The sequence below is a fragment of the Leucoraja erinacea genome, chromosome 7 (genome assembly GCF_028641065.1).
Source record: "Leucoraja erinacea ecotype New England chromosome 7, Leri_hhj_1, whole genome shotgun sequence".
NCBI lineage: Eukaryota > Metazoa > Chordata > Chondrichthyes > Rajiformes > Rajidae > Leucoraja > Leucoraja erinaceus.
The window spans coordinates 7,411,832-7,438,820 of NC_073383.1; the positions used below are offsets into that span (position 1 = coordinate 7,411,832).

At 41.0% G+C, this 26,989-nt stretch overlaps 1 protein-coding gene across 1 annotated transcript in view; it reads left to right on the top strand.

Annotated features, from left to right (window-relative positions):
- The window catches only part of snx4 (sorting nexin 4), a 45,318-nt gene extending 18,905 nt beyond the window's left edge, over positions 1 to 26,413 (top strand). The window contains exons 3-14 of the mRNA XM_055637722.1: positions 143 to 281; positions 5,519 to 5,668; positions 8,570 to 8,617; positions 11,744 to 11,799; positions 14,810 to 14,882; positions 15,094 to 15,155; positions 15,467 to 15,532; positions 16,201 to 16,290; positions 16,407 to 16,506; positions 19,326 to 19,471; positions 21,690 to 21,804; positions 24,849 to 26,413. Of these exons, the coding sequence (XP_055493697.1) occupies positions 143 to 281; positions 5,519 to 5,668; positions 8,570 to 8,617; positions 11,744 to 11,799; positions 14,810 to 14,882; positions 15,094 to 15,155; positions 15,467 to 15,532; positions 16,201 to 16,290; positions 16,407 to 16,506; positions 19,326 to 19,471; positions 21,690 to 21,804; positions 24,849 to 24,896 (1,093 nt within the window). The 3' untranslated portion in view covers positions 24,897 to 26,413. The remainder of the gene's footprint in view (positions 1 to 142; positions 282 to 5,518; positions 5,669 to 8,569; positions 8,618 to 11,743; positions 11,800 to 14,809; positions 14,883 to 15,093; positions 15,156 to 15,466; positions 15,533 to 16,200; positions 16,291 to 16,406; positions 16,507 to 19,325; positions 19,472 to 21,689; positions 21,805 to 24,848) is intronic.
- The last annotated feature ends 576 nt before the right edge of the window (positions 26,414 to 26,989 follow it).

Consider the following 26,989-nt stretch of genomic DNA (forward strand, 5'->3'; position numbering starts at 1 on the left):
GATCAAAAATGTCTGTTAGCAATAGTATGGTTTACCTTTTGTTAACTTGCACGCAAACAAATATTTTTGTTAGTTTGTACCTGGAGATTGCTGTTTTGATGTTAATGTTAACCTCTTGATTTGGATTTATTTCCTCATGCAGGCCAATTGATTCTCAAAGTGACGATGAGAATAGCGTGCCAGACTCTCTGTGGAGGAGATACAGTGAATTTGAACTGCTGAGGAATTATTTGGTTATTGGTTATCCCTGCGTAGTGGTGCCACCTCTGCCTGAAAAAAGAGTGAGTAATACTTGAAATTCAAGCCGATGATCTGTTGTCTTATGTTGGTATTCCCTGCCATTAACTTTGGAAAATCAGTTGGACTCAGTCAACAGCAAAGGACCACTTGTGTTGTGTTGTAGACATGTACTGTAGATGGAAATCAAAGGATGCTGCATTGGCTGAATTTGACCTTTCCACAATTCCAGGGCTTTCCAGACTTGGAAATCCCCCAATGTCATTTGAGGAAGGGGGAAGTTGGTATCTATTAATGCCCTGTATTAAATCTAAAAGGTACATTTCTGCAGCAGACAGCTTGTAAACTATTTGCTGGCTTCTGTCTGGGCGCATTGGACTATGTTTCATTGTTATGGATGTTGAGTTGAACTAACGTCTAACATTTGAACCAACCTAGAAAGGATATAGTGGAGTCACTAGAAAGAAACGTTTTGACTTGAGGTCACATGCATCAGCAATGTTGTTCGGAACTGGGTACTTATTCTTTGGATTCTGCAAATGTTTAAAGGACAAATTTAACATAGATCTCTGGACTCAAGAAACCAGTTACAGCGTATGGAAAATATGTGTACAGGGATTGCCCCATGTCTTGTTATTGACCTCCTGGGATCACGTTAAGACAGCAGGGGGGGGCGAACCATGGTCCTCTCAATAGTGTCTGTGAATTATACTCCACTATGGAGCTTTAGTTTTCTTGACTGCTGTCATTTAAGGAGTCAACTACTGTACAAGGATGCTAAATTATAAATTTAACACTGCTAATTTGAGGACTTCTCTCTCTGAAATTAAGTTATGCACATATTTTGTATGAGGACAACTGGACAATCTCATCTTTATCCATGTGCTCAAACTATTTGAATTTACTTTAATAAAGACTGGAAATATGGAAAGTAAGTGAAGATGGTTTTGGAGTTTGTAGATGCATGTGTGATCAATATGAACTGCAGGCATATTGCACACACTGTAACTGTGATGTGGGAATTATAGAGGCCTGACACAAGCAAGGGAAGGGCTGGGATGTCATATTAATGGCTACAAGGTGTCAAGTCAAGTCAAGTTTATTTGTCACACACACATACGAGATGTGCAGTGAAATGAAAGGGAGGGAAGGGAAAAGGTAACGTCATTATACCTCTCCAGGTTTATAGTTTAATTAATATCATGGAAAGATGGTTGGTAGTAAATTGTAAAAGGAAGCAAGAATCACAGATTGGGGATTATGGGAATATTTATTTTATTCAATATGTCTTCAATTGTGTAAAGGACAGTTTGGTATGGGGAGGGAGGTTGACAGGATTGTAGATGTTACAATGCTGTGTTTATTCTACTTGAGTCGGTCTAACTACAGCTATAGGCCAGTCAGCACCGCAATAGTATGTAATCTTTTGGAGACTGTCTTCTGGCTTGGATTTTGTAGTCTGGAAACCTGAAGGCAAATGCGTGGTCAGCATAGATGTATTAAGATATACCATGTTTATCGATTTGAATGAATGAATCTCTTTATTGTCATTGCACGTGGTACAACGGAATTTAATAGTCAATCCCACGGTGTGATTCACAAGAGCAATTTTAAATATATAAGAAAAGGTAAGAATATATACATATAAAAAATAAATTACAGATAAATAACAATAGCAGCTGAGGTAGAACCATTCAGTTGAATGTGAGTGTTATTTCTTATTTTGCATTGTTAAGTTCACGTATGGCTATGGGGTAGAAGCTGTCTCTGAGTCTGTTTGTGCGAGTTTTGAAAGACCTGTACCGTCTGCCAGAGGGCAGCAGGTGGAACAGGTTGTGTCCAGGGTGGGAAGGGTCCTTCAGGATGTTGGCTGCCCTGCCAAGGCAGCGAGAGCTGAAGATGTCCTTCAGGGAGGGCAGTGGGCAGCCAGTGATTTTTTGTGCGGTGTTGATGACCCTTTGAAGGGCTCTCCTGTCCGCTGCAGAGCAGCTGGCATACCATGTGGTTATACAGTACGCCAGCACACTCTCGATGGAGCAGCGGTAGAAGGACACCAGCAGCTTCTCCTCCAGGTTGTTTTTCCTGAGGATCCTCAGAAAGTAGAGTCACTGCTGGGCCTTCTTGACTGCTGTGGTGGTGTTTGTAGTCCAGGAGAGATCCTCCGTAATTTGTGTGCCCAGGAATCTGAAGTCTGAGACCCTTTCCACACAGTCCCCATTGATGAATAGGGGTTTGGGGGCTGCACTGTTCTTACGGAAGTCTATGATAATTTCCTTTGTTTTTGTGGTGTTTAGGATGAGGTTGTTGTCTGAACACCACGCTGCCAGTCTTTGGACTTCCTCCCTGTAGGCTGTCTCATCTCCTCCTGAGATACGTCCAACCACAGTCGTGTCGTCCGCAAACTTGACGATGGTGTTGGTGGAGTGGGCGGGGGCACAATCGTGGGTGTAGAGGGCGTAGAGGAGGGGGCTCAACACACAGCCCTGTGGGGAGCCGGTGCTGAGTGTGATGGGGGTGGAGAGGTGATGGCCCAGTCTGACGGTCTGGGGGCGGTTAGACAGAAAGTCCTTGATCCAGAGGCAGATGGGTTGGGAGAGTCCTAAATCCATGAGTTTGGTGACCAGTCTGCTGGGGATGATGGTATTGAAGGCGGAGTTAAAGTCAATGAAAAGCATCCTCACATTTGATAAGTTCTGTGAAAAAATGGCAGTGAGGATTAACATATTGTGGGATTTTACTTTGTTAAAGGACCACTAAATACACCTGTAGTGAAGTGAAAGCAAATGGCATCAAAAAATGCTGATGGATTTTTTTCCAATCCAGTGAATTGTGCAGTGTTCCTGTGTCAATATTAAGACGATTATTCATCTCTTGAAGTTGGGTACAGAATGTATAATTCTAAAGTTTGCAGATGGCAAAACTGATATCATAAACGTGTAGCTTTGAAGCAGACTTCAAGGACTGACTTAAAATGGTCAGGCACGCTAGGAATGAAACTAGTGTTAACGTCTATGCTTTGGTGGAAGCAAAGGAAAAGGTATTGTAAACTAAATGGTAAGTTTGAAGGTGTGCTAGAGCTGAGAGACTTCGAATTCATTGGTAATGAAGTGTGGCCAGAGTGGTGAATTTCTGGAATTCTCTGCCACAGAAGGCAGTTGAGGCCAGTTCATTGGCTATATTTAAGAGGGAATATTTAAGTTAGATGTGGCCCTTGTGGCTAAAGGGATCAGGGGGTATGGAGAGAAGGCAGGTACAGGATACTGAGTTGGATGATCAGTCAGGATCATATTGAATGGCGGTGCAGGCTCGAAGTGCCAAATGGCCTACTCCTGCACCTAATTTCTATGTTCTATGTGATGCAAAATTGAATACTGTTCTGTAGTATTAATAAAAAATAAAGTACAAAGGCAAGGAATTGGAGCAAATAACTGAGGGCGTTGGAAATCTAAGACAAAAATATTATGCTTAAAACCCTTAGTGGGTCAAGTGGTATCTGCAGTCAGGAATGGTTGAGGTATCAGCTTGAGGACCCATCAGATCTGGGCAGAGTGAAAAGGTGAGTGTTTTGGATTGCAGATGAGGAGAATGGAGCGAACAAGGTGGTGAGTTGGACGCAAGGTTATCAAGGATAAATTTATTTTAAAGTTGGATTAGAAAACTGAAATGGCCACATTGCTGGAGCACCATAAAAAGCAAAAGCTGTACTGGATGTTTGCAGAACACCAATTGGGTATTGGACACCAGGAACAGCAGATGCTGGTTTACAATGTGCTGGAGTAACTCAGTGACAGGGTCTGAAGAAGGGTCCTGACCCAAAACGTCACTATCCATATCCTCTAGAGATGCTGCCCGACCCTCTTGAGTTTCTCCTGCACTTTGTGTTTTATTTTCCTAATTGGGCTGTGTAGTATTTCCAAACTGATCTCGGAACTATGTCAAGTTCTTATAGAAACTTACAAAATTCTTAAGGGGTTGGACAGGCTAGATGCAGGAAGATTGTTCCCGATGTTGGGGAAGTCCAGAACTAGGGGTTACAGTTTAAGGATAAGAGGGAAGGCTTTTAGGACCGAGATGAGAAAATCATTTTTTACACAGAGAGTGGTGAATCTGTGGAATTCTCTGCCACAGAAGGTAGTTGAGGCCAGTTCATTGGCTATATTTAAGAGGGAGTTAGATGTGGCCCTTGTGGCTAAAGGGATCGGGGGTATAGAGAGAAGGCAGGGATGGGATACTGAGTTGGATGATCAGCCATGATCATATTGGATGGGCCGATTGGCCTACTCCTGCACCTATTTTCTATGTTTCATGACGATGTTTCGGAAAATCTCTTGCATTAATATCAAGAATGAAAGATTTGTAGGGTGAAATTCTGAAAACATGTGGCTGATGTGTTGGTACAACAAATGCTTAGAGGAGAGTTGATGTTCAAAATGGTGAATGAAGAGGTGTTAAAAAATCAACAACTGGAGAATACTGATTTGAGGTTACTACCAAAAGCATTTTGTTCTGGAAAGTACTTCCTCATTGCTTAATTAGTAGAGAAACTAGGCTCTCAAAGTCTTGTTTATATGCAATCTCATCCTTGTTATTCAATTCCTTTCACAGTAGGTCTCTGCCCTCTGAATCTGGCTCCTGGAGCAATGCTATGTGTGATCCTCCAGACTGGAAATTAGACTTTTAACACAATTTTCTGCTGCCTATTCTTCAATCAGCTTCTTGTCTAAGTTGACTGACCCTCCCACCCGAAGTGCCTCAAGTTTCTTAACTAGCCTTTTCTCTCTGGATTTCGAGAAAGCATTTGATAATTTACTGCATTCCGTTCAAGCTTCTGTTAGTTGATCTTCTAATATGTTTCTCTTTTGGGGATATGGGGGAGGGGGGAGGGAATGCTAAATCATTGCTGGAACTTGAACTCAACTCTCAAATGCAGATTATTTTTCCCTTTCTTTCATACTGCGATCATGCTGTATGACATCAAGGACATCTGTGTGATTAGTTTGTATTGATGTGGAAATCTGGGAGCTTGTTGGGAAGTCCACATAAGGATCAATATTTTGAATGGGTTTCAGGGTGAGATAGTGGAGACAAAACAACCTCCATTCATTGGAGAGAGTTTGGACGATTAGTACGATGTGGACTTGTTGGTCCGCGCTCTATAATTAAAAAATCTTGAAGACAGATAATTGATAGGTTGCACTAATCTGCGGGGGTTTGTCAATATAATTCTGAGACTCAATTAACAAAGTCCAACATGAATGACCTGTTCTTTGATTCCTTGCAGGCTGAATTTGTCTGGCATAAATTATCTGCTGATAACATGGATCCTGATTTTGTTGAACGACGAAGAATTGGACTTGAAAACTTTCTTTTGCGTGTTGCTTCTCATTCCGTTCTCTCTCTCGACACGATCTTGTATTTATTTTTAACACAGGTATTGGAAGCTTGCTTTATTTTTCAATGCTTTCGGTCATGTTTATTATGAAATCAATCTGCTTTACATTGGTATGTTGCGTGTGGATGGAGTGATTTTTTTTTTTTGCAGTACCTTGGAGTGTGTTGTAGAACAGAAGGATCCAGGAGTACATTGTGAATCATTTACAAGTACTTCGTTCCCTGAAAATAGCGTCAGAGGTAGATAGACAGCACCACTAGAACAGATTAATTGGTCAATTATCAGGTTGATGCTTATTTGCTTGGCCATGTGCAGATAGGTGAACATGTTTTTACAAATTGCAAGTGATGTGCACTGCCAAAGTGCTGAGGCTAATTACTTTAGGGTGTCTAAAAGTTGTGACTGGTATTGTACAAATGTATTATTGTTGGTGAAACATACAATTAAGCTGGGAATATGGCATTCCACGGGACCCTGCTAGAATTCCTCCATCTGCATTCTGGGAATTGCATTCAAAAGAATTTAATATGCAGTTTTCTCTGTTCTCTCCCCTATTCTGTTCTCTTCCCTGCAAAATAAATGGTGGAATTTGCCCGTGTGAGAATCAAAATATCCTTTATCTATATTACTAAATCTCTGTTCTTGACCGCTTTTGGCCGTCAGTGCTGCGATTTCCGAGAGAACGCCGCCACCTACGGCCGTCTTTTTTGGCCACCTTGCTCAGAGCCCGCCTCCGCCGCATGTGTGCCGAGGATTTTTCCCGTCGATGAAAAATGACAGAGATATTAATGTTTTTACAAAATTCCCCATTCTCTCTGCTGCCCCCGCTGGCGGCAGGGGGGAGGAACTATAAAACCAGGAAGTGGTGTGCCTCACTCACTCTTCAAGATGGAGGAAGGCAGAGGGTCACGTTTCTCTGAGCTGTGAATAACACTGAACACATGTCTACTCAAATGTGAGTGCCCTTAGTGGTTCTAAAATGCTTGCAAAAAGTGTCCATTGGTTCTAAAATGTTTGTAAAAAGTGTCTATTGGTTCTAATGCTTGCAAAGAATTTCTCTATTGGTTCTAAAATGCTTGCAAAAAATGTCTATTGGTACTAAAGCTTGCAAAAAAAAATGTCTATTGGTTCTAAAGCTTGCAAAAAATGTCTATTGGTTCTAAAGCTTGTAAAAAGTGTCTATTGGTTCTAATGCTTGCAAAAAGTGTCTCTATTGGTTCTAAAGCTTGCAGAAAAAATGTCTATTGGTACTAAAGCTTGCAAAAAATGTCTATTGGTTCTAAAATGTTTGTAAAAAGTGTCTATTGGTTCTAATGCTTGCAAAGAATTTCTCTATTGGTTCTAAAATGCTTGCAAAAAAATGTCTATTGGTTCTAAAATGCTTGCAAAAAATGTCTATTGGTTCTAAAGCTTGCAAAAAATGTCTATTGGTTTTAAATCTTGCAAAAAAATGTCTATTGGTTCTAAAGCTTGCAAAAAATGTCTATTGGTTCTAAAGCATGCAAAAAAAATGTGTCCATTGGTTCTAAAGCTTGCAAACAAATGTCCATTGGTTCTAAAGCTTGCAAACAATTGTGTCCATTGGTTCGGAAGCTTGCAAACGCTATGTCCATTGGTTCGGAAGCTTGCAAACGCTATGTCCATTGGTTCGGAAGCTTGCCGTTAGTGGTTCTAAAATGCTTGCAAAAAGTGTCTAATGGTTCTAAAATGCTTGCAGATAGTATCTCTATTGCTTCTAAAGTGTGTGTGCGCGTCGTGCGTGCGTATGTATGAGTTGCTGTGCCTGTGTAAGTGGCTGTGGATGAGTGTGAGTGTCTGTGTGTTTGACTGTGTTTCTGTGTATGAGTGTCTGTATGTGTCTGAGTGTGTGTCTGCCTGAGTGTCTGTGTGAATGCGTGTGTGCCTGTGTGAATGCGTGTGTGTGGAGAGCCACTAAGAGTGCATGGGGGGAGATTGTGGGGAGTTGGACTGAATGCGTGTGGGGGGGGGAGAAGGGAAGAGGGCTGACTGAGTGAACTGCCACCACCAGCTGTGAGTGACTGGGCTGCCAACCCACCAGCCATGAGTAAGTGAAATGCCAGCCCACCAGCTGTAAGTGACTGAAGTGCCAGCCCACCACCCATGACTTAGTGACCTGCAAGTTCAAAAATCCATTCAGTCCACAATGTCCATACTACCCCCTCTGGAAACCATTTCCTTCAGTGCACAACAGCCTGAGTGACTGAGCTGCCCGGCCAGTGACTGAGCTGCCAGCCAAGAATCCATTCAGCCCACAATGTCCATACTAGCCCTCTGGAAGCCAGTCCCTTTGACCCACAACACACATACTAGTGCTCCAGAAACCCCCCCACTGGCCAGCAATATTTGAATTGGTGGAGAGGTGGAATATTGCGTTGGGGGACCAGCCCTCCCGTGTGACTTAGTCTAGTTAAATATAAAGATGTCATTTGGGTCATAAGTTTCCACAGGCAGATCTGTCGTTTTGTTTTGTATTGGAAAGCTCGAACATCTCAGCTAACGAATACACTTCTCTTTTTGCTCAATTCAAATCCACTTGTGTTATTGGTGTTAGATTCAGAATCTGTACTGATCTGGTTCTGGGAGACTGCTGTAGTTTGGCAAGAAATTGGGCTCTGTACAAACATGCAGAGCTGAAATAAAACCACGGTGTTCAAATATAGATGGTTTCAGTTTCCCACTTGGTTCTCCCTGGGTCCTGCAGGTCTGCCCATTGCAAGGAGTACTACAAAGTACCATGCCATCAGATGTTCTCCACTCAAATGATTTGTCAATTTTCCAATTGACAGTTAAGAGAACAATATTGTTCATTTCCACGAATGAAAATACTAATAAATCCAATTAGGATCATTTTAACCTATGAACTGTATATGTCTATTTTAAATTTAAAATGAAGTTGTGCATTTCTTTAAATTCTTTTAGGAGAATGGGTGGAAAGAAGCAGTAAATGATTCGGGCTTCCAAGCCAAGGTAAGTTGCACCTTTCACTGCTGGCGAAGTTGGGAAATGTAAACTATAACAACATACTTTCAAGATGGAGCATGATTTGTATCAAAAAGCAAAGTTGTGGTGGGATAACACTAAAGGGCCTGTCCCACTTGGCCGTCATTTGCGCGCCATTTACGCGACTGGGTAGCGTGGGATGGGCGCATGGAGTGGCGTGGAGGAGCGTGGAGTTGCGCGCGGTATTACGAAGCTCGCCAGGATTTAGTGCCGCACGAAATCTTTGCGCACCACCGGCCTGTCGCGTAAATGACGGCCAAGTGGGACAGGGTGACGTTTCGGGTCGAGACCCTTCTTCAGACTGAAACATCATCCATTCCTTCTCTCCAGAGACGCTGCCAGACCCGCTGAGTTACTTCTGCATTTTGTGTCTATCTTCAATTTAAAACAGCATCTGCAGTTCCTTTCCACAGATTAATTTGTTCGGCAGTTTGCTACTTTCCATTCACCTCTTTTTTTTAATAGGGTCATTACATCTGCAGTTTTTCCAATTGCTAGCACCACTCGAGAAACTGGAACATTTTAGAAAATCACCTTAAATATCATAAACTGGGTATTCAAATGACGTCACGCACTCCAGACGGACGCATGATGACGCACGCAACAGTCACTACCGGCCTGTCACGTAAGTGACGGCCAAGTGGGACAGGCCATTAACTGGCCATTAACTGCACAAGAGTTGAAATTATATTCAAATTGCAGTTGAACATCATGCACTTTGGGCTACTGAATAGGATTCAAAGGAGAAAGTAGCCTTGTTTCAAAGTATTCTGTTTTACATTTTTGCAGTCCTTTTTATTGTTTTTAAATGCAAGATCCTACCTTGAGCAGTGCAGGCGCACAATGGCTGATGTTTTGTAGAAACATTCTTGTATTGGTTAGTCAGTATCTTGAAATTGCAAATTAATGCAATAGATTGTTGTCTGCAAAATAATTCCATAATTTGGAACTGGGTGACACACCTGTCCTTAAAATGCCATTTGACCGGCTGAAGACATTAAGTTGCTTGAATGGAGCATCTCTTTTTGATGAATTTAATGAGGCTTTCCATCCTTCTGATTTTTTTTTTAAACCAAAATTAGATGCATCTCTGGGGTGGGGGGAGGGGGAAAAATAACGTTTGATTAATTGCTCCTAGAACTTCCAGCCACATAATGCCATAACGGCTTGTATTCTTTCTTGTATATGTGTTGCATTTGAATAATTAAGTGTTCATCAAAACTAAAGGAGTGGCATGGTGGTGTAACAAGTAAGGCTCCTGCTGCCTGGCTACGATGACCAAGGTTCAATCTCTGATACCCTGCTGCCTGTATAAAGGATGCAATTCTCTCTCTGAACCCCAGTAGCTTTTCCCCAGGGGTTCTGGTTTCTCCACCATCATATGTGTGGGTTTGTAGGTAACTTGTCCTTGGCTTGCAACCGAGAGGTAGAGTCTGGAGTTTGATGCGAATGTGAGGACAATAGGTTACACTGTATTACTGGGGAAATGGGATGGCTCTCAGTCAGCATAGACTCGAGCCAAAATGGCATCCTTCAGTGTCGTACAGCAATATGAAAACTATATTGGTATTGGAAATGTATGTAGTGTTGCGGCAACTCCTGGTCCTCTTCAGGTTACTGATGCTGTAATTTTACTCAAACCAATAAATGTGCCAGCTAACACTGTCGTAATCTCAATCCCCAGTATTTTAGTCTAAAGAGCTTTTACCCAATTCCTTCTGAAGAAGGATTTTGTCCCGAAATGTTGCCTATTTCCTTCGCTCCATAGATGCTGCCGCACCCGCTGAGTTCTCCAGCATTTTTGTTTATACCCAATTTCTTCAATTAAGAATGTAACTCCTTATTTTATTCTGCAGCTCAGAGCCCCCCCCTTGATGTTTTTTTTAAAAACATATTTTAAATACAGGCTTGACTATTGCTGATATCCTTAAATGCTCCGGTGCTTTACATTGTGAAGAATTCATGAGGGAGTCCATGGTATTCTTTAGAACTTAATTTAGTCTGTTAGATATTTAAGATGCACACATCTTACCACTATCCTAGTGTGCCCACACTCTCCCTGTAACTCAGTCCCTCGACTCCTGGCAACATCCTCGTAAATCTTCTCTGCACCCTTTCCAGGGTAATGACATTCTTCCTATGGCAGGGTGACCTCAACTGAGCACAATACTCCAAATGAATGAAGTGCAAGTTGTCTTCATTTAAAAAATTCCCAGTTCATGACATTTTGTAGACTATGCAGGTAGAAAGAGGAATTCCTCCAAAATAAATTTTGGCCCGCCTCAAGCAGCGTCCTGTCGGTGTCTTGAGCCTGTGAGCTTCATGACCAACAGGGAGCAGATTGTGACGACCAGTAGCTGGAAATCTAAAACACAAACAAAAAATGTTGTAAACACTCAGCAGGTCGGGCAGCATGAGAAGAGAAACAGTTATTCACTCTTCTGGATGGAGACTCTTCATTAGAATGGAAAAGGAGACAAAAGAAGCTTGTAAAGTTTTAGGGAGGGAGATGGGAAAAGGTGTCTCTGATTGGGGTACAGTTGGGGTGACCACAGGAATAAACTGTAAACAAGGTTATCTGGGCAGTGAGTGAATGGGAGCATTGAGTGAAATAGACAAAAGAACCTACGAGAATGTGGGAATTACGAACACAGAGCAGGAGGACAAGCCCGGCGGGACACACTGTGCACATACTCCACTCCCAGGGGGAAAAGCTGAGCTATTATTCCAGGTGGATGACTAATCCAGGCCAATAAATTAAGTTACCTGAAGCTGGATCATTCACCACTGTGTGCAGAAGGCTGCAATGTGCAGGCACAAGTTGAAGTGCTGTTCCTCCAACGGTATTGTCACAGTGAGGCCCAAAGCAAACACATGGTGGTAAAGCACTTCATTCCGGTTTACACTTGTATTTTGTTTTGTATCCTGATGAACCCATGAACGGAGATGAACCATTTCAAAGGAGGGTAATGAGTTGGTAATTTTAGTAGTTAGTTATTAATCTAGCATGTTTGGGAGTAACTGACTAACATTTGAGAGCAACATTTTCTATGGGGAAATGTTTTAAAATATAAATCTGACTCTTTTAAACAGGCAGACTCCAGGTTAAAAGCTCTCAATGCGACATTCAGAGTCAAAAACCCCGAGAAGTAAGTTTTCTTTTATGTTGTCACTTATTTTGAAATTCTGCTTTGCCTCATTTGCCGAAGGCTTGTTTTAGTTATTGTGCAGTTTGTCTTTAATCAATCTTCACGTTGAGGTTTAAATTCATTTCCTATCAGTGATGCATGGCTCCATCTCCTACAGATGCCGTAATAGTTAGATTTTCAGAGCATAAATAACTGAAGTAATTAGGATCATCAAACTGTACAGCATAGAAATGAGCTCTTCAGCCCTCCTTGTCCATACCAACCAAGTTGATTAACTGGGGTAGTCACATGTTCATAAGTGATAGGAGCAGAATTAGGCCATTCAGCCCGTCAAGTCTATTCTGCCATTCAATCAAGGCAGATGTATCTTTTCCTCTCAACCCCATTCTCCTGCCTTCTACCCATAAACCCTGGCACCCTAAGAATCTGTCACTCTCTGTCTTAAAAAAATATTACTTGACTTGGTCGCCACAGCAGTCTTGAGGCAGTGAATTCCACAGATTCCCTACCCTCTGACTTAAGTTATCCCTCCTCACTTCCTTTTATTCTGAGGCTATGGCCTCTTGTCTGGGCACTCTTCCACTAGTGAAATGTTTTTTCCTGCATTTGGCCCATAGCCCTCTAAACATTTTTTATCCATATCTGTCCTATTTTGATGTCAACTGAAAGTTACTAACACTTTTAATGTACATAACAAACAATAGTGGGCTCAACACTGACAGCTGGGGCACCCCAATGGTCACAGGCCTCCAAAACTACCCTTTCAATCCTTCCTTCAAGCCAATTTTGAGTGCAATTGGCCAGCTCACCGTAGATTCCATGAATCTAATCTACCATGTGCCTTTGCCAAAGGCCTTGCTTAAGATCATATAAACAATGTCTACAGCCCTGGCTTCATCAATACTCCTGGTGAACTCTTCAAAAAATAACTAGCAGGTTTGTGAGATACTATTTCCCACGCACAAAACCAAGTTGACCATCCCAAATAAGTCTGTCCTTATCAGGCAGATCCTGTCCTTGAGAATCCCCTCCCAGCAACCTTCCCACCACTGACTTTGAGCACACTGGCCTGTAGTGTCTTAACTTATCCTTGCTGCCCTTCTTAAATAACAATCCAACAATAGCCACCCTCCAGTCTTCCAAATCTTCATCTGCGGCTAACAATAATGCAAATATTTCTGCAAGGGTTTCTACAATTTCCTCTCTACCTTCCCACAAAGTCCGAGGAAGCACTTGGTCATCCCCTGGGGATTTATTTACCTTGATGCGCTTTATTACAACCAATACCACATCTTTGGATGACAATAAAGTATCATTCATTGATAGTTCATATCTGATCTAAAACATTACAATGCCTTTGCCTCTATTCTTTGGCTTCCATGTTTTTTTGAGAAGCATTAATGTAATGCCTCCCCCATCTCTTGTGGCACTGCACAAGGATGGCAATGCAGATCTGAAAGATGATCTAATCTTTTAGCCACCATTTAAATATTACTATACCTGTAGAATCTCACGGTCTTCCTTTACTCTGCCTGCCACCTCCCTTTCACGAGTTCTTTTTGCACTCTTGATTGCTATATTGCTATTACACTCCTCGTGGAGGGACTTGCTTGGTCGTCTAAAGTTGACATATCTCATTTCTTCCAGCCCCAACATCTCTCGTCATCCAATGTTCCCTCTACTTGCAAGCCATTCCCTTCACCCTAAAAAGAACACACTGCCCCTGCATTCATGCTATCCCACTTTTGAAAACTTGCAATGCAAAGACCCCACAATATGCACCAAACTTGATCTATTTTTTTTTTTGCCTAGTGTTTTCTGATGGATGTCAGACCAATTTGAAAAATCAGAATATAGGCCTTAAAATGCAAAGCAGTGCTTTTTTGAAGAATTTCGTACGGTTCAGATCTCGTAACATTTTTTGAAGAATTTCGTACGGTTCCTATTATACATCTACTCCCGAATCAGGGGCGATGGATTTCAATGGATTGTAAATTCTAATCATGTCACCTCTTCTTTTGGCAATTGGCTTAATTCTGTGTCCCTGATAGCCTTTGAAATTTGCATTCTTTATTAATGAATCTGAACCTTAATGATTTTAAACATCCGCTATTAAATTTTGTTCTACACGTCAGTCCACATTGGCGACTTTACCAACTTGTCACTTGGTAGACAGCACATTTAACTTGTGAGTCTGAGGACCGTTTTGTTCCTCAATGCTGAAATTGCAAGCTACAATGCTATTTTGATGTTGCAGTCTCTTGTGAACAAGGCATTAATGGAGTTCTTTCCTGTGCCTAATATTGAGATCTCGGTCAAGATTCCCCGAATTGTTTCAATATTGGCTCCCGCATTATTTTTTGTTGCAACAATATCAAGCCAAAAGTACCCCATTTGCCAGAAAGAGGCTTTGAATGGTTCTGTGATAGTAAAAGATGCTACATAACCCCTTCTGTATCATGAGAAAAATTACTCTTAAATTTCCCACATATTCCATTTCATGCCTTGACGTGTGTCCGTGTTTCACTTTTTAAATAGTACAACATTTAGTTGAACAATTAATGGAAGTTTATTCTTGGGTTTTTAAACAGATGTCATCAATTAAAAGAACCAGACCATTTATTTGGCCTATTTGATTGGTTGTGTTGAATTTATAAATTCAACTATTTCAAGAGGAGCTTGTTTTCTGACAAATGTCGTCACTCCTTTGATAGTCTAATAAACTCTAAAAATCAGTGCTCAAGACTTTGAATGTGACAGAGAAGCATATTATGAGGACTTTGAATGTTCCATTTAATCCTTCGATACTTTAAGATGTTAGACAATGAGACTAAAGAGAGTGCAAGAGGTAGAAGCAAATGTGTATAAAGAGCGCTTGATGATCCCACAGAGATGACGAGCTCAGCTTACTGTTTTATTGTACAATTTACTGACTTTGGGGCTGTTTAGTTTTGCATTTTTGTAATCTGGGTCAAGATTTAAAAATGAAGAACTCTTCGCTTATTCGCAGGAGATTTGTGGAGCTGAAACATTATGGGGATGAACTGCAGTCCGTCATATCGCAGCTTCTGCGGGTCAGAGCAGTACGTATTCCAAGAGTATTTTCCCCTCATTCCCAGCATGATCGGCAATTGGAGAAACTTGAGTTCCAAAAGCATGCAGAAATGTTCAGCAATGTTCTTTTGTTGCGATGTAAGATTTTGTCCAGCCTCTTAGATATGATGTACGTGTAATATATTGCACGCAGGGTGGATCAATTGTTTCAGATTTCTAAAATACTTATTTTAATTGCAGAGAGTGGCAGATCGTCTGTATGGTGTTTACAAAGTTCATGGAAATTATGGAAGGGTTTTCAGGCAAGTCGTCGAATTGGTACCCCTTGAGTTTTTAGTTTGAAAATTAGAAACAGTACATATTTTGAAATTAAGTTTAAAAATGGTGTGGTTATGTGGGGCACGCTATAATTCCATAATTTGTTTGTTAATGGAGTGTGTAAACAGATCTAACGTTTCTTGCATCAACAAAGTTGATGCTTCACATTTGATGCTTAACATTTGATACTTGTTGCTTAACATTTGATTTTCTTTTCAATGGAAGATTTTGAGTAAGGCTTTCTTTTTATTGAGGGTAATGCAAATATTAATTCAAACTTCTTTACATTGAATAGTGAGTGGAGTGCAATAGAAAAGGAGATGGGTGATGGACTGCAGAGCGCTGGTCACCACATGGATGTGTACGTATATTTAAACGGTCCCAACTAAAGTTCACAACTTATCGTAAACATAAACTCCAGCAGTTTCTTCAAGTGAATTTAAAACATTTGTTCTTAAGGCAGTTGAAAAGCGCAATGTTACTGATACAGTTTTCATATGTTTCAAAGACAAAGAAACAGCAGAAATTTGAGTAGCTAAATATAAAACCTCCAGGGGAATTTCTACTTTTATAATTGTCGGAGCACTTTGGCATTGTTCCCAAATCCCTTTTGAAATCTCTGCCAAAATATGTGAAGTAATAAAAAGGCTGTTGTATTGCACACTTGATGAGTTCCATTTGTTTCACAAAATTATGGTATCAAGGGCTTTGGATCGTATGTGACTGGAAAAATTGGTCACGCAGGAGTGTTTGAAGCCCATCATCAGACTGAAGCAATTGTCGAGCAGCATGCAGTGGGTTGGTGATCTAAGAATGTGGTTATAAACATGTTGGAAATAGTTTCCATTGAAACATAAGACTGCCCTGTAACAATAGTTGGGTTCTCTGTGGAGTCGTTGAATATCATAACTGTTTGATTTAATGAACTGGTTTTCACATCAGTCAAGTTGTGGCAAAAGAAACACTTGTAATATTTTTGCAAGATTACATTTTTGCAGTTAATATTCTGATACTTATTGACCTTTTCAGATATGCAGCATCCATCGATGACATCCTAGAAGAAGAGGAACACTATGCTGATCAGTTGAAAGAATATCTCTTCTTTGCAGAAGCTCTTCGGTGTGTATAGACATTCAGACAGTTTAGTGTTTGATTTGAACATTAGCAATGTGCAATATTTGTGTTTATTACTCATCGCATAATTAGTTTTTTTAACATAATTTTTAAATTTCTAGGTCTGTTTGTAGAAAACATGAATTACAACAGTATGACTTGGAGATGGCTGCTTTGGATCTAACATCAAAAAAACAGCAGAAGGAAGAGCTGGCCACTGGGGTGCGACTAACTACCTTTCTCTTGTCTTTACCCCACTCCCCGAGCCCCCTCTCGGTTTTCTTGTGAGCAGATTGTGTCTTGGTTTCAATCAAATGATGAATTGTCGCAACATGACATACCATTGTGAATTTTTGGTGGATTATTCTTCTCAGAGGGGACAGGTTTGTGATGCAAGAGTGTAATTCCAACTGGAGGCATGTGAAGTTCTGCAAGGGTCTTTGGTAGGACCTCTGTTTGGTAAAGGTGAAAGGGACAAAATGTAATAAGCAACTGCGGAACAACGTTTTCACAGAGGGTGATGGGTATATGGAACGAGCTGCCAGATGAGGTAGTTGAGGCGGGTTCTATCACAGCATTTAAAAGACAGTTGGATAGGTTCATGGATAGGAAAGGTTTAGAGGGATCTGGGTCATACATGTGCATATGGGACTACTGTAGATGGGGCATCTTGGTCAGCATGGACAAGTTGGGCCATAACGCCTGTTTCTGTGCTGCCTGACTCTGACTGACCCCATGATGTGTGAGTGTGTACGTGTGAACATTGGTGTTTTTACTTTTCGAGTAAATGTATTGAAATTAACTTTAGTCAATCTTTTGAGTCAAACATAATTGTTTGCAGCTGGTTGAGCTTTGGTATCAGTAGGGAGTAGAATAATTTGTCCCACAGCAAAGAGGTTGTGAGCTGGGGACAAAATGAAGACCAATGGCAAAACTCGTCCAAAAATGTTCCACAGCAAGCGCAGGTCTGGGAATTACTGCCGGGAGTGGTAGTAGGTGACGTTCCATCTTAACCTTCAAACAGGAGCTGAATAGGTTCATGAAAGGCAAGAGTTTGCAGGGTATGGGGACTACCTGGATTGCTCTTAAACCAGATATGGCCTTGATGGTCTGAACAGTCTCCTGTGCCACATCCACACCGAGTGTGTGAGGAGGCCTCGGGCTGATGTGCCAGTGGGTTAGAAAATAACCTTTATGATCTTGTGGATCTTGACAGTTAGTATTGTCATCCTACCAGTTTCAAGTTGCTGTTATAAATCAGTTTGGTTGCCGAATTGAAGGACCAGCCAATATGTAGTTGTGACTGATCTGCAACAGGAGTTGAAATGACCTTGTTTATAGATGATGTCTTGAGGGAAGAAAGCAGATGCTCTACTAAATGGGGGAAAAACAAATCGCAATAAACATTTCCAAAATGTTGATGGTTCAGTAATAATGCGAGTGACTTGAATCGGTGTTGAAATGCTGCCAATTTCTCATCATAAGTGATGTAGCGATATTGTTGCCAAACTTGTATAATGATGACACAAATGAGGCCACTCTACCACCTGGCTGCATGGCAGCTTCCAGCTGTCATAGAACGTGGAAGGGTCCACTCCATTTATTTCTTTGTATCTTTGCAACTTCTCTCACAGGCCCATCAACTCTCTTTTAATTCCTCGGCCAGTACCCACACCGCAATACTTGGTTGGCAGTCAGGAAACGAAGAGTAGGGATGAACAGGTCCCTTTCAGAATGGCAGGCAGTGACTATTGGGGTACTACAAGGCTCGGTGCTGGGACTGCAGCTATTTACAATATACATCAGTGATTTCAATGAAGGGATTCAAAGTAACATCAGGAAATTTGCAGATGACACAAAGCTGGGTGGCAGTGTGAACTGTGAGGAGGATGCTATGAGGATGCAGGGTGACTTGTACAGGTTGGGTGAGTGGGCGGATGCATGGCAGATGAAGTTTAATGTGGATCAGTGTGACGTTATCCACTTTGGTGGCAAAAGCAGGAAGGCAGATTATTATCTGAATGGTGTCAAGTTGGGAAAAGGGGAAGTACAAAGTGATCTGGGAGTCCTTGTTCATCACTCACTAAAAGTAAGCATGCAAGTACAGCAGGCAGTGAAGAAAGCTAATGGCATGTTGGCCTTCATAACAAGAGGAGCTGAGTATAGGAGCAAAGTGGGCCTTCTGCAGTTGTACGGGGCCCTAATGAGACCACATTTGGAGTATTGTGTGCAGTTTTGGTCTCCAAATTTGAGGATGGACATTCTTGCTATTGAGGGAATGAGGCGTAGGTTCACCAAGTTAATTCCCGGGATGGCGGGACTGTCATATGTTGATAGAATGGAGCGGCTGGGCTTGTATACTCTGGAATTTAGATGGATGAGAGGGGATCTTATTGAAATAAATGAGATTATTAAGGTATTGGACACGCTGGAGGCAGGAAACATGTTCCCGATGCTGGGGGAGTCCAGAACCAGGGGCCACAGTTTAAGAATAAGGGGTAGGCCATTTTGATAACGGAGATGAGAAAAAAAAATTTTACTCGGAGAGTTGTGAATCTGTGGAATTCTCTGCCTCAGAAGGCAGTGGAGGCCAATTCTCTGGATGCTTTCAAGAGAAAGTTAGATAGAACTCTTAAAGAAAGCAGTCAGGGGATATGGTGAGAAGGCAGGAACGGGGTACTGAATGTGGATGATCATCCATGATCACAGTGAATGGCGGTGCTGGGTCGAATGGCCTACTCCTGACCTATTGTCTATTGTCTATTTACAGCAGCCAATTAACCCACAATGTATCTTTGAAATGGGAAGGATACAGGAATATCCAGTAGAAATGTTAACAAACATGTAAACTCCAAACAAACACCATTTCCAGATCGGGGTTGAACCAGCTTCATCTGCTGCTTCACATTCTTGCCTTTAAATCAATTCTGCACATGGTATAATGCTGGATATCATACCTAGGAACATTGGAAAGGTTAAAACATCAAAGTCAATTGTATTTATATTTGTGTCTTACTAATTTTATATCCTGATTTATGTAGACTGTGCGGACATTTTCACTGAAAGGCATGACCAGCAAACTCTTTGGACAAGAGACTGCAGAACAAAGGGAAGCCAAGCTGAAACTGTTAGAGGAGCAAATTGTGGATGGAGAGGAGCTCGTGAAAGCCAAAAATCTAGAGTGCGAGTAAGGCAGCAACTTAAACTAAACTGAAATTCAGTACAAACGACATATTGTTCCATTATTATTATTAAAATTTGCGCAAGATGTATTTTATTTATAATATACACTATTTTGTTGGAAGTGTTTCCAAGGGTGGACTTTCCTGATTCAACATTGCAAGCTTAGATGAGGCATCTTGGTTGGTATGGACAGTTGGGCCGAAGGGCATGTTTCCACATCCTAGATCCAGTTGACAAGATCTAAAACATGAGGATCCTTCCAAGGAAGGGTTTCGTGTGCACATTGGTGAACTGAGCATGGCATTGATGATTTTTTAATCAAAGTACACCACAAAAGATGCATTTTATAAGTTGGCATTTGCATGATACAAAGCTGGGTGGCAGTGTGAACTGTGAGGAGGATGCTATGAGAATGCAGGGTGACCTCGATGGGTTGGGGGAGTGGGCAGATGCATGGCAGATGACGTTTAATGCAGATAAATGTGAGGTTATCCACTTTGGTAGCAAAAACAGGAAGGCAGATTACTATCTAAATGGCGTCAAGTTGGGGAAAAGGGGAAGTACAACGGGATCTGGGGGTCCTTGTACATCAGTCTATGAAAGTAAGCATGCAGGTACAGCAGGCAGTGAAGAAAGCGAATGGCATGTTGGCCTTTATAACAAGAATATAGGAACAAAGAGGTCCTTCTGCAGTTGTACAGAGCCCTAGTGAGACCACACCTGGAGTATTGTGTGCAGTTTTGGTCCCCTAATTTGAGGAAGGACATTCTTGCTATTGAGGGAGTGCAGCGTAGGTTTACAAGCTTAATTCCCGGGATGGCGTGATGTCATATGCTGAGAGAATGGAGCAGCTGGGCTTGTAAACTCTGGATTTTAGAAGTATGAGAGGGTATCTCATTGAAACATATAAGATTGTTAAGGGTTTGGACACGCTAGAGGCAGGAAACATGTTCCCGATGTTGGGAGAGTCCAGAACCAGGGGCCACAGTTTAAGAATAAGGAGTAAGTCATTTAGAACGGAGACGAGGAAACACTTTTTCTCACAGAGAGTGGTGAGTCTGTGAAATTCTCTGCCTCAGAGGGCGGTGGAGGCAGGTTCTCTGGATGCTTTCAAGAGAGAGCTAGATAGGGCTGTTAAGAATAGCGGAGTCGGAGGATATGGGGAGAAGACAGGAACGGGGTACTGATTGGGGATGATCAGCCATGATCACATTGAATGGCTCGAAGGGCCGAATGGCCTACTCCTGCACCTTTTGTCTTTTGTTTATTGTGGAATTCTGTGATCTTGATGTTGAGGGGAGCCCGAAGGAAATCCTTACTGTCCCTTATGTTCAAGAATGATGTCTTCAAAGTCTTTTGGTTGTCAGTTTTCTGATCAAATGTACTGTTGGATGTCTTTGCCTACTCGATGCAAAAATGGCCCTGTTTTCCCTAGCTTAGCAGTAATTTTCTAACGGTATCCATAGAAAGCATGGAGCTCTCTTGAATTAAATGGAACTGGCAGTTTATGGAGTGCAGGTTGAGTGGCCGGTCTGTTTCCCTTTCAGTGCCCTCGACCCCCGCGGATGAACGTTGAGTGCTGTTTATTAGCATATCCATGATTAAAACCTTGGTTCGATGGTGATGCTATTGGTTCTTCAAGACTGCTTGACAGTGAGATCCTCCCATTGAAACTGACATTTACTCCATCCCTATCACCAGTTATAAAGATCTGAATTGAAGTTGTTCCAGAGAGTAGGCTTTTGTTGAGGAATAGTTTTTTGTGTTACATCGACCATTTATGTAGAAGTGGCCCCAATTTAATCATCTTGCCTCCGGCTATTGCTGGGTAGAGGTGTGTGCACATCTTTGATGTTACCAATCAGGTTAAGATTCCAATGTTTTCCCTTTGATGGTTCCCAGCTATTTATCTCTTGAAAAGAAAGTTTATATTAGTATTTCTGGTGGAGTGAGAGCAAGGTTGGATCGCTGTTACTATTTCTGGTTAACTTTGATTAACTTTTGAAATGAAGTTGGATCTCTATTTACGAATGTCTTGCTCAGTGTTTATTAAATGTTGGTGTTAATAAGTATTGAACGTGCTTCAGTGATTTGAGCTGAGCAACTTGAGATGCATCGGATTTCTTTTAGTTTACTTTGACACCTTTACTCAGCTTTCATTTCAATTTAAACACCATCTTCGATTCCCGTATTAAAGCCGTTACGGTATGTTTTACTTCTAGTGATTTTGTGACAAATGCTTGGACTGACATTGAGCGTTTCAAGGAACAGAAGAACAAGGATTTGAAGGAGGCCCTGATCAGCTATGCGGTGATGCAGATAAGTATGTGTAAGAAGGTGAGTGGATTATTCACATTTTCTCAAATTAAGGTGGACACTAATATGCAGGGCCAAAGTTGATGAGAAACCCACTCGTCCCCTCCAGCAATATCCTAGCATCCGATTATCATGTTTGAAGAAGTAGTTAATGGGTTGGTAAAGCGGAGCCAGTGAGTGTAGTATTTGGTTAGATGCCAAAGGAAGACTACACGGTCGTATGTCGATGGGGCATCATTATTGCAGATAGATGGTTGGGAGGAATATTAATTCCGGGACCATTTAATAAACATTTTCACTGTATATTGCAGAGTGTTTCCTGTGAGTTTTTGGCTTGCTTTAATTTTTACTGACAGAGAATGATGGACAATAAAAGATAGAATGGAATGTGCTTGTTTACTTGGACTTCAGGCTAATCGGGTGATTTTGTGCAGCTATTCTCCCCATGAGGGATAGATGTGGAATGTTTCTCTTTGGCTAGGAAGTTGTGATTGGGGCATATTCCCATTAAGGAGTCGAGCGTGTAGGACGATGGTATGAGGTATTCGTTTAATTTGAAGTACAAGGACGGGGGATGTTGGAATTCCTTAGAGTTATGAGAGAATGGGGAGTTTTTTTTTTTAAATTAAGCAATGTTAAGATTGGATTTTTTAAAATAAATGTGATAGAAATGAACGGTGATCTCCAGTTTCAGGTAGTGATTTACTCTGTCCCTGTGCTGTGTGAAAGTCGATGCCAATTACAGAAACTTGGCTGTTTTGTTTTAAGGGTAATTTTAGAACTTCAAAAATAATCATTGTTCATTTCAAAGTGCTTTCATTGAGATTTGGTTGCACGGTGCAAGTTGTTTGATTCCATTGTTCATTCTTCCATTGAGCAGACAATTGCATGTGTTCTACAAATCCCAATGTGCAGTTTTGCCATTTTAAATCAAAAATGATGCTCTAACATTTTGGCTCCTTCCCTCCCTCTCTCCACCCCAGTTCTTCTGAGTAATTCCCTACTAAAACAGAAACCAGCTATTGAGTTCTGCAGTCTGAAATCTCACCAGGTGCAGATGCTAGTTAAAAAAAAAGGAGATATAGTCTTATCAATCAATGGATTTAAGAAAGAGTTAGATAGAGCTCTAGGGGCTAGTGGAATCAAGGGATACGGGGAAAAGGCAGGCTGGGGTTAATGATTGGGGACAATCAGCCATGATCACAATGAATGCCGATGCTGGCTCGAAGGGCCGAATGGCCTCCTGCACATATTTTCTGTGTTTCTAATAATTAAAAACAGTCTATTTTCAGTTTGGTGTTTGTACTGAAATTCTTGCAAAGAGGTTTAAATGACCTGTTGAGAACAAGCATTTGCTCCAGTTTATCAGATTACTGAAACTAAATAAACAAAGCCATGAGTACACACAAAATGCTGACGATTTAAAAAAACATTTTGATAAACACTCTTTTATGCATCGCTCGTATATTTGCCTGTGTGAAGAAATGGCTTCTTGAAACAGTAGCAATCTGTTGTTCTTCAAAGTTTCTGAAGTTGTTCATGGGTGAGTTTAGTTTTAGTTTAGCTTTGAGATACAGTGCGGAAACAGGCCCTTCAGCCCACAGAGTCGGCACCGACCAGCGATCCCGCACATTAACACTATCCTACACACACTAGGGACAATTTACACATACACCTAGCCAATTAACCTTCACACCTGCACGTCTTTGGAGTGGAAGGAAACTGAAGATCTCAGAGAAAACGCACGCGGTCTTGGGGAGAAGGTACAAACTCCGTGAAGACGGCCGCCATAGTCGGGGTCACACCCGGGACTCCGTTGCTGCAAACGCTGTACGGCAGCAACTCTACCGCCGCGCCACTGTGGCAACAGTTTAAACTTATTAATATTGTGCTTCAGGATGAAACATTTCCAGCTGAGTGAAACATTCCCAGTTTGGAAGCGATGAGTATTTCGGTTAGCATGAATATGTACTTTGGGTTTGGTGTAGTTTAGAGATACAGCGCGGAAACAGGCCCTTTGGCCACCGTGTCTGCACGGACCAGTGATCCCTGTAAGAAGTAAGACAGGGAACAGTCAACTTAACTGATGCACAAGAGAGTTTAAACACAACCGTGAACAACGTCAGAAACTTTCTCTTCCTCCCTATTTAAAAAAAAAAAATAAGAAATTTACTCAAAGCAATTTGTAATTGTTAAACAATTTGATTAAAGCTTGAGTACAGATTGAAATGGTCAAATCAACTCTGGGTTTGGGGATCAGCAATGGATTAATATAAATGCATCATGAGTTTCCTGGTTCCCTTCTACTTTCTCATGCATGAATGGCAATCCTGTTGCAGTTCCCACAGTGGAGAGCAAATGCTCACTGCTGTGAAAGAACGGAAGCTCATGGTAGACTCCAATTAAATCATTTCTGCATTGGTTAGGTAAATTGAGGGCATACCGTACAATAGTTTGTTCTTATTCCCTTGTGTGGTTTGGGATGAATGCTAGTGAGGTGCAAAATGGAAATTGGTTTATTAATTGTTTGCAAATTAAAATGCTTTTAAGGGTTGCAGATAAGTATCGTTGCATTATAGGGATATGGATGAGGATATTGTAATTTAGTGATTTGCAAAATGTACTGATTATTTTAGATTTGGTGCTTTTTGCCAAAATTGGCACGTTGGCATTAATTCAATTTTCCAGCAATGTTGGAGCTTGGCTTTAAATGTTTTAATTCTAATTAAAAGAGGCCTAGTGTATTTTGCAACAATAGAGATTCACTGTTTTCCCATTGGGGAAGAATGAACATGGACCATGTGAATGGGTGCAGGCAAGCATTGGGATGAGAGGCAAAGAATTGCTGGTCCTGACTGGAGACGTTGATAGCTGATATCGTTATAAAATGTTAGATCCCGGAAGAAGACAACATGATTAAAATGAAGTTGATCATTATTTGTGTTTGTTACTTGAACAAATATATTCTAGTTAACAAGTTAGTCTTGGAAAAGCATGCATCTTAAGTTACTTAACAATGTTTTGGAAATATCACCTAAAGTAATTGTGTAATTTTTGTTTTCCAGGGAATTCAAGTTTGGACCAATGCGAAGGAATGCTTTAGCAAGATGTAAACGTTTGCATTCAATAAACTTGAACATGAAGAGAAGCACAAATTGTAGATTTCAAAAATGTATATGTTGAGCACATGGAATCCTCTTTACAGCGATTGTATGTGTTTCTGAATCCACTGTTGACGGGGCACAAAGAAACGTTTGTAAGAAAGCTTCTTACTAATAAAGTTCAAAACTGATGTTTCCAGGGATGTGGGGTTAAGGGGAAAGCAGGCAGTGAATTTCATTCTGTTACTAATCCATATGCTATGCTGGTTTCTTCCTGTGGATTTGGAGGCTTCAGATCATTTCCAGATGTGGTCGCATTGTGCCAATTGTTGTTATTTTTGACATTTTGCAAAGGCTTTCATCGGGGCTAGTTGCCACGATCATAAAATGTATGACTGCTCAAATAGGGTTACGGGTCTAACCTTCTCCACTCCTATCTCAACCTTTCTTTAAAAGGTAGATTACATTTTGTCTTTGAGCAAATTCCAGTTTATTTTGTAGCTGAATGTTGTAATTGCCTAAGTGAGCAGCTGACCATTCAGCACGTTCTGATATTTGGCTGGAAAATGGAGGAAATACCTTTCAGCCACCAGCCTGATTAATGATACAGGACCTTAATATTTTGCAAATGACCACTTGTTAAAATTGATGGTCATTAGTTTGGATGCCATTTTGTCATTCCATGTGTGTCAATTATACCAAGGGTAACTGGGCTTGTAACCTGTCAACAAGCAGGTCAGTGGCAAAGTCCAGTTTAATCCTACCTGCAAACATGGGAGAAATGTTCCTTTTTTTACTATTCTCTTCCTTCTCCAAATCCTGCTGGTGTTTAAATACTAACATTCAGTTCTTGACACTAATTTGTAACTGCAGTAATGCTATCATTGTTTAAAGATTGATAGTGAAACACTTCAGTAATTACAGCATGATTTTGGAGGGAAAATTGCCATTCTATTATTTAAGTTAACGATGCCAGAACTGCCAATGGGTTAAGTTCACTTCCATCGTAAGCAGGCTTTACACAAGAGGTACAATTCTTTCATTTTGTTCTGACTAAAATGGTGGGTTACAAAAGTTTGTTTCATTACAGCTTAACGTGAAGGTGATCTTTGTTTAAAAAGAAATTAAGAACCAATTGTCAGGTTAAGAGCAGATGACAGAAGGGAGAATTTGAACACTTTTAAACCACCTGTTTGGACATCAAAAAAGAATAATGATGTAACTGATGCGATTTGTAGTTTATACATTTTCTCTTAAATGCCAAACTGAATAAGAAACACTAAACAAAGGTGCCTTAATCTTTCTGCCAATCTTGTACACGTTTCTACCTGGGAACAAATGATTACTGCTTCTTTTGTTCGATTTCTATTTCGATTTGCTTAAATTGTCAAATGTTCAGAATTCACGGATGGTCTAGTCCTTTTGGTTTATAGAGGAATAATAGTTTCTCCTGCTAACTTCACTCACTCTCCCTCTCCTACATAGACGCTGTGCCAAATATGCTAAATAAAATTGCTTTTTAAAATGCACATGATGGGGTTTTTTTTTGTTGCATTCTAGTTGGAGATTTTAACTGGACTTCAGTCAGGTCAGTTCTCAGCACATGAATTAACTGATTTTGAGATTATTTCGCATCTCTCTGATCGGGGTTTCTGACTCAATGAGGCTGTTGGCTCAGTTCTTTATTGCCTATCCAATGTTTGCTTTAGTTCCCAGCCCAGCAGCACCGCAGATTGGTTTTGAAATGATTGTAGATTCCTCACTAGCACTGCGACATTGGACATGTACCTTCACCCTGCCTCTTGTCCCACTGCCTGGGTGTTTACTCACCTTGAGCCAAATGATCATCAAGGTGGTTTATTCCAAAAGGAGCCCTGGAGATCTAACATGGAATAGCATTGGTACCATCAGCAGGACCGGAGTCTATTGTTGCAAACTGCTCTAATATCATGTACAAGTTGTATAAAATAATGTGCATAAACTGCACACAATCTAACTCTAAATGATTTTTCATTGATATGAATTCAAATTGATACAAACATGGCATCCAAGAATATCATGCTGTGTTTATATTTGCCTATCCAGACTGGCTTGTTTCTAGATTT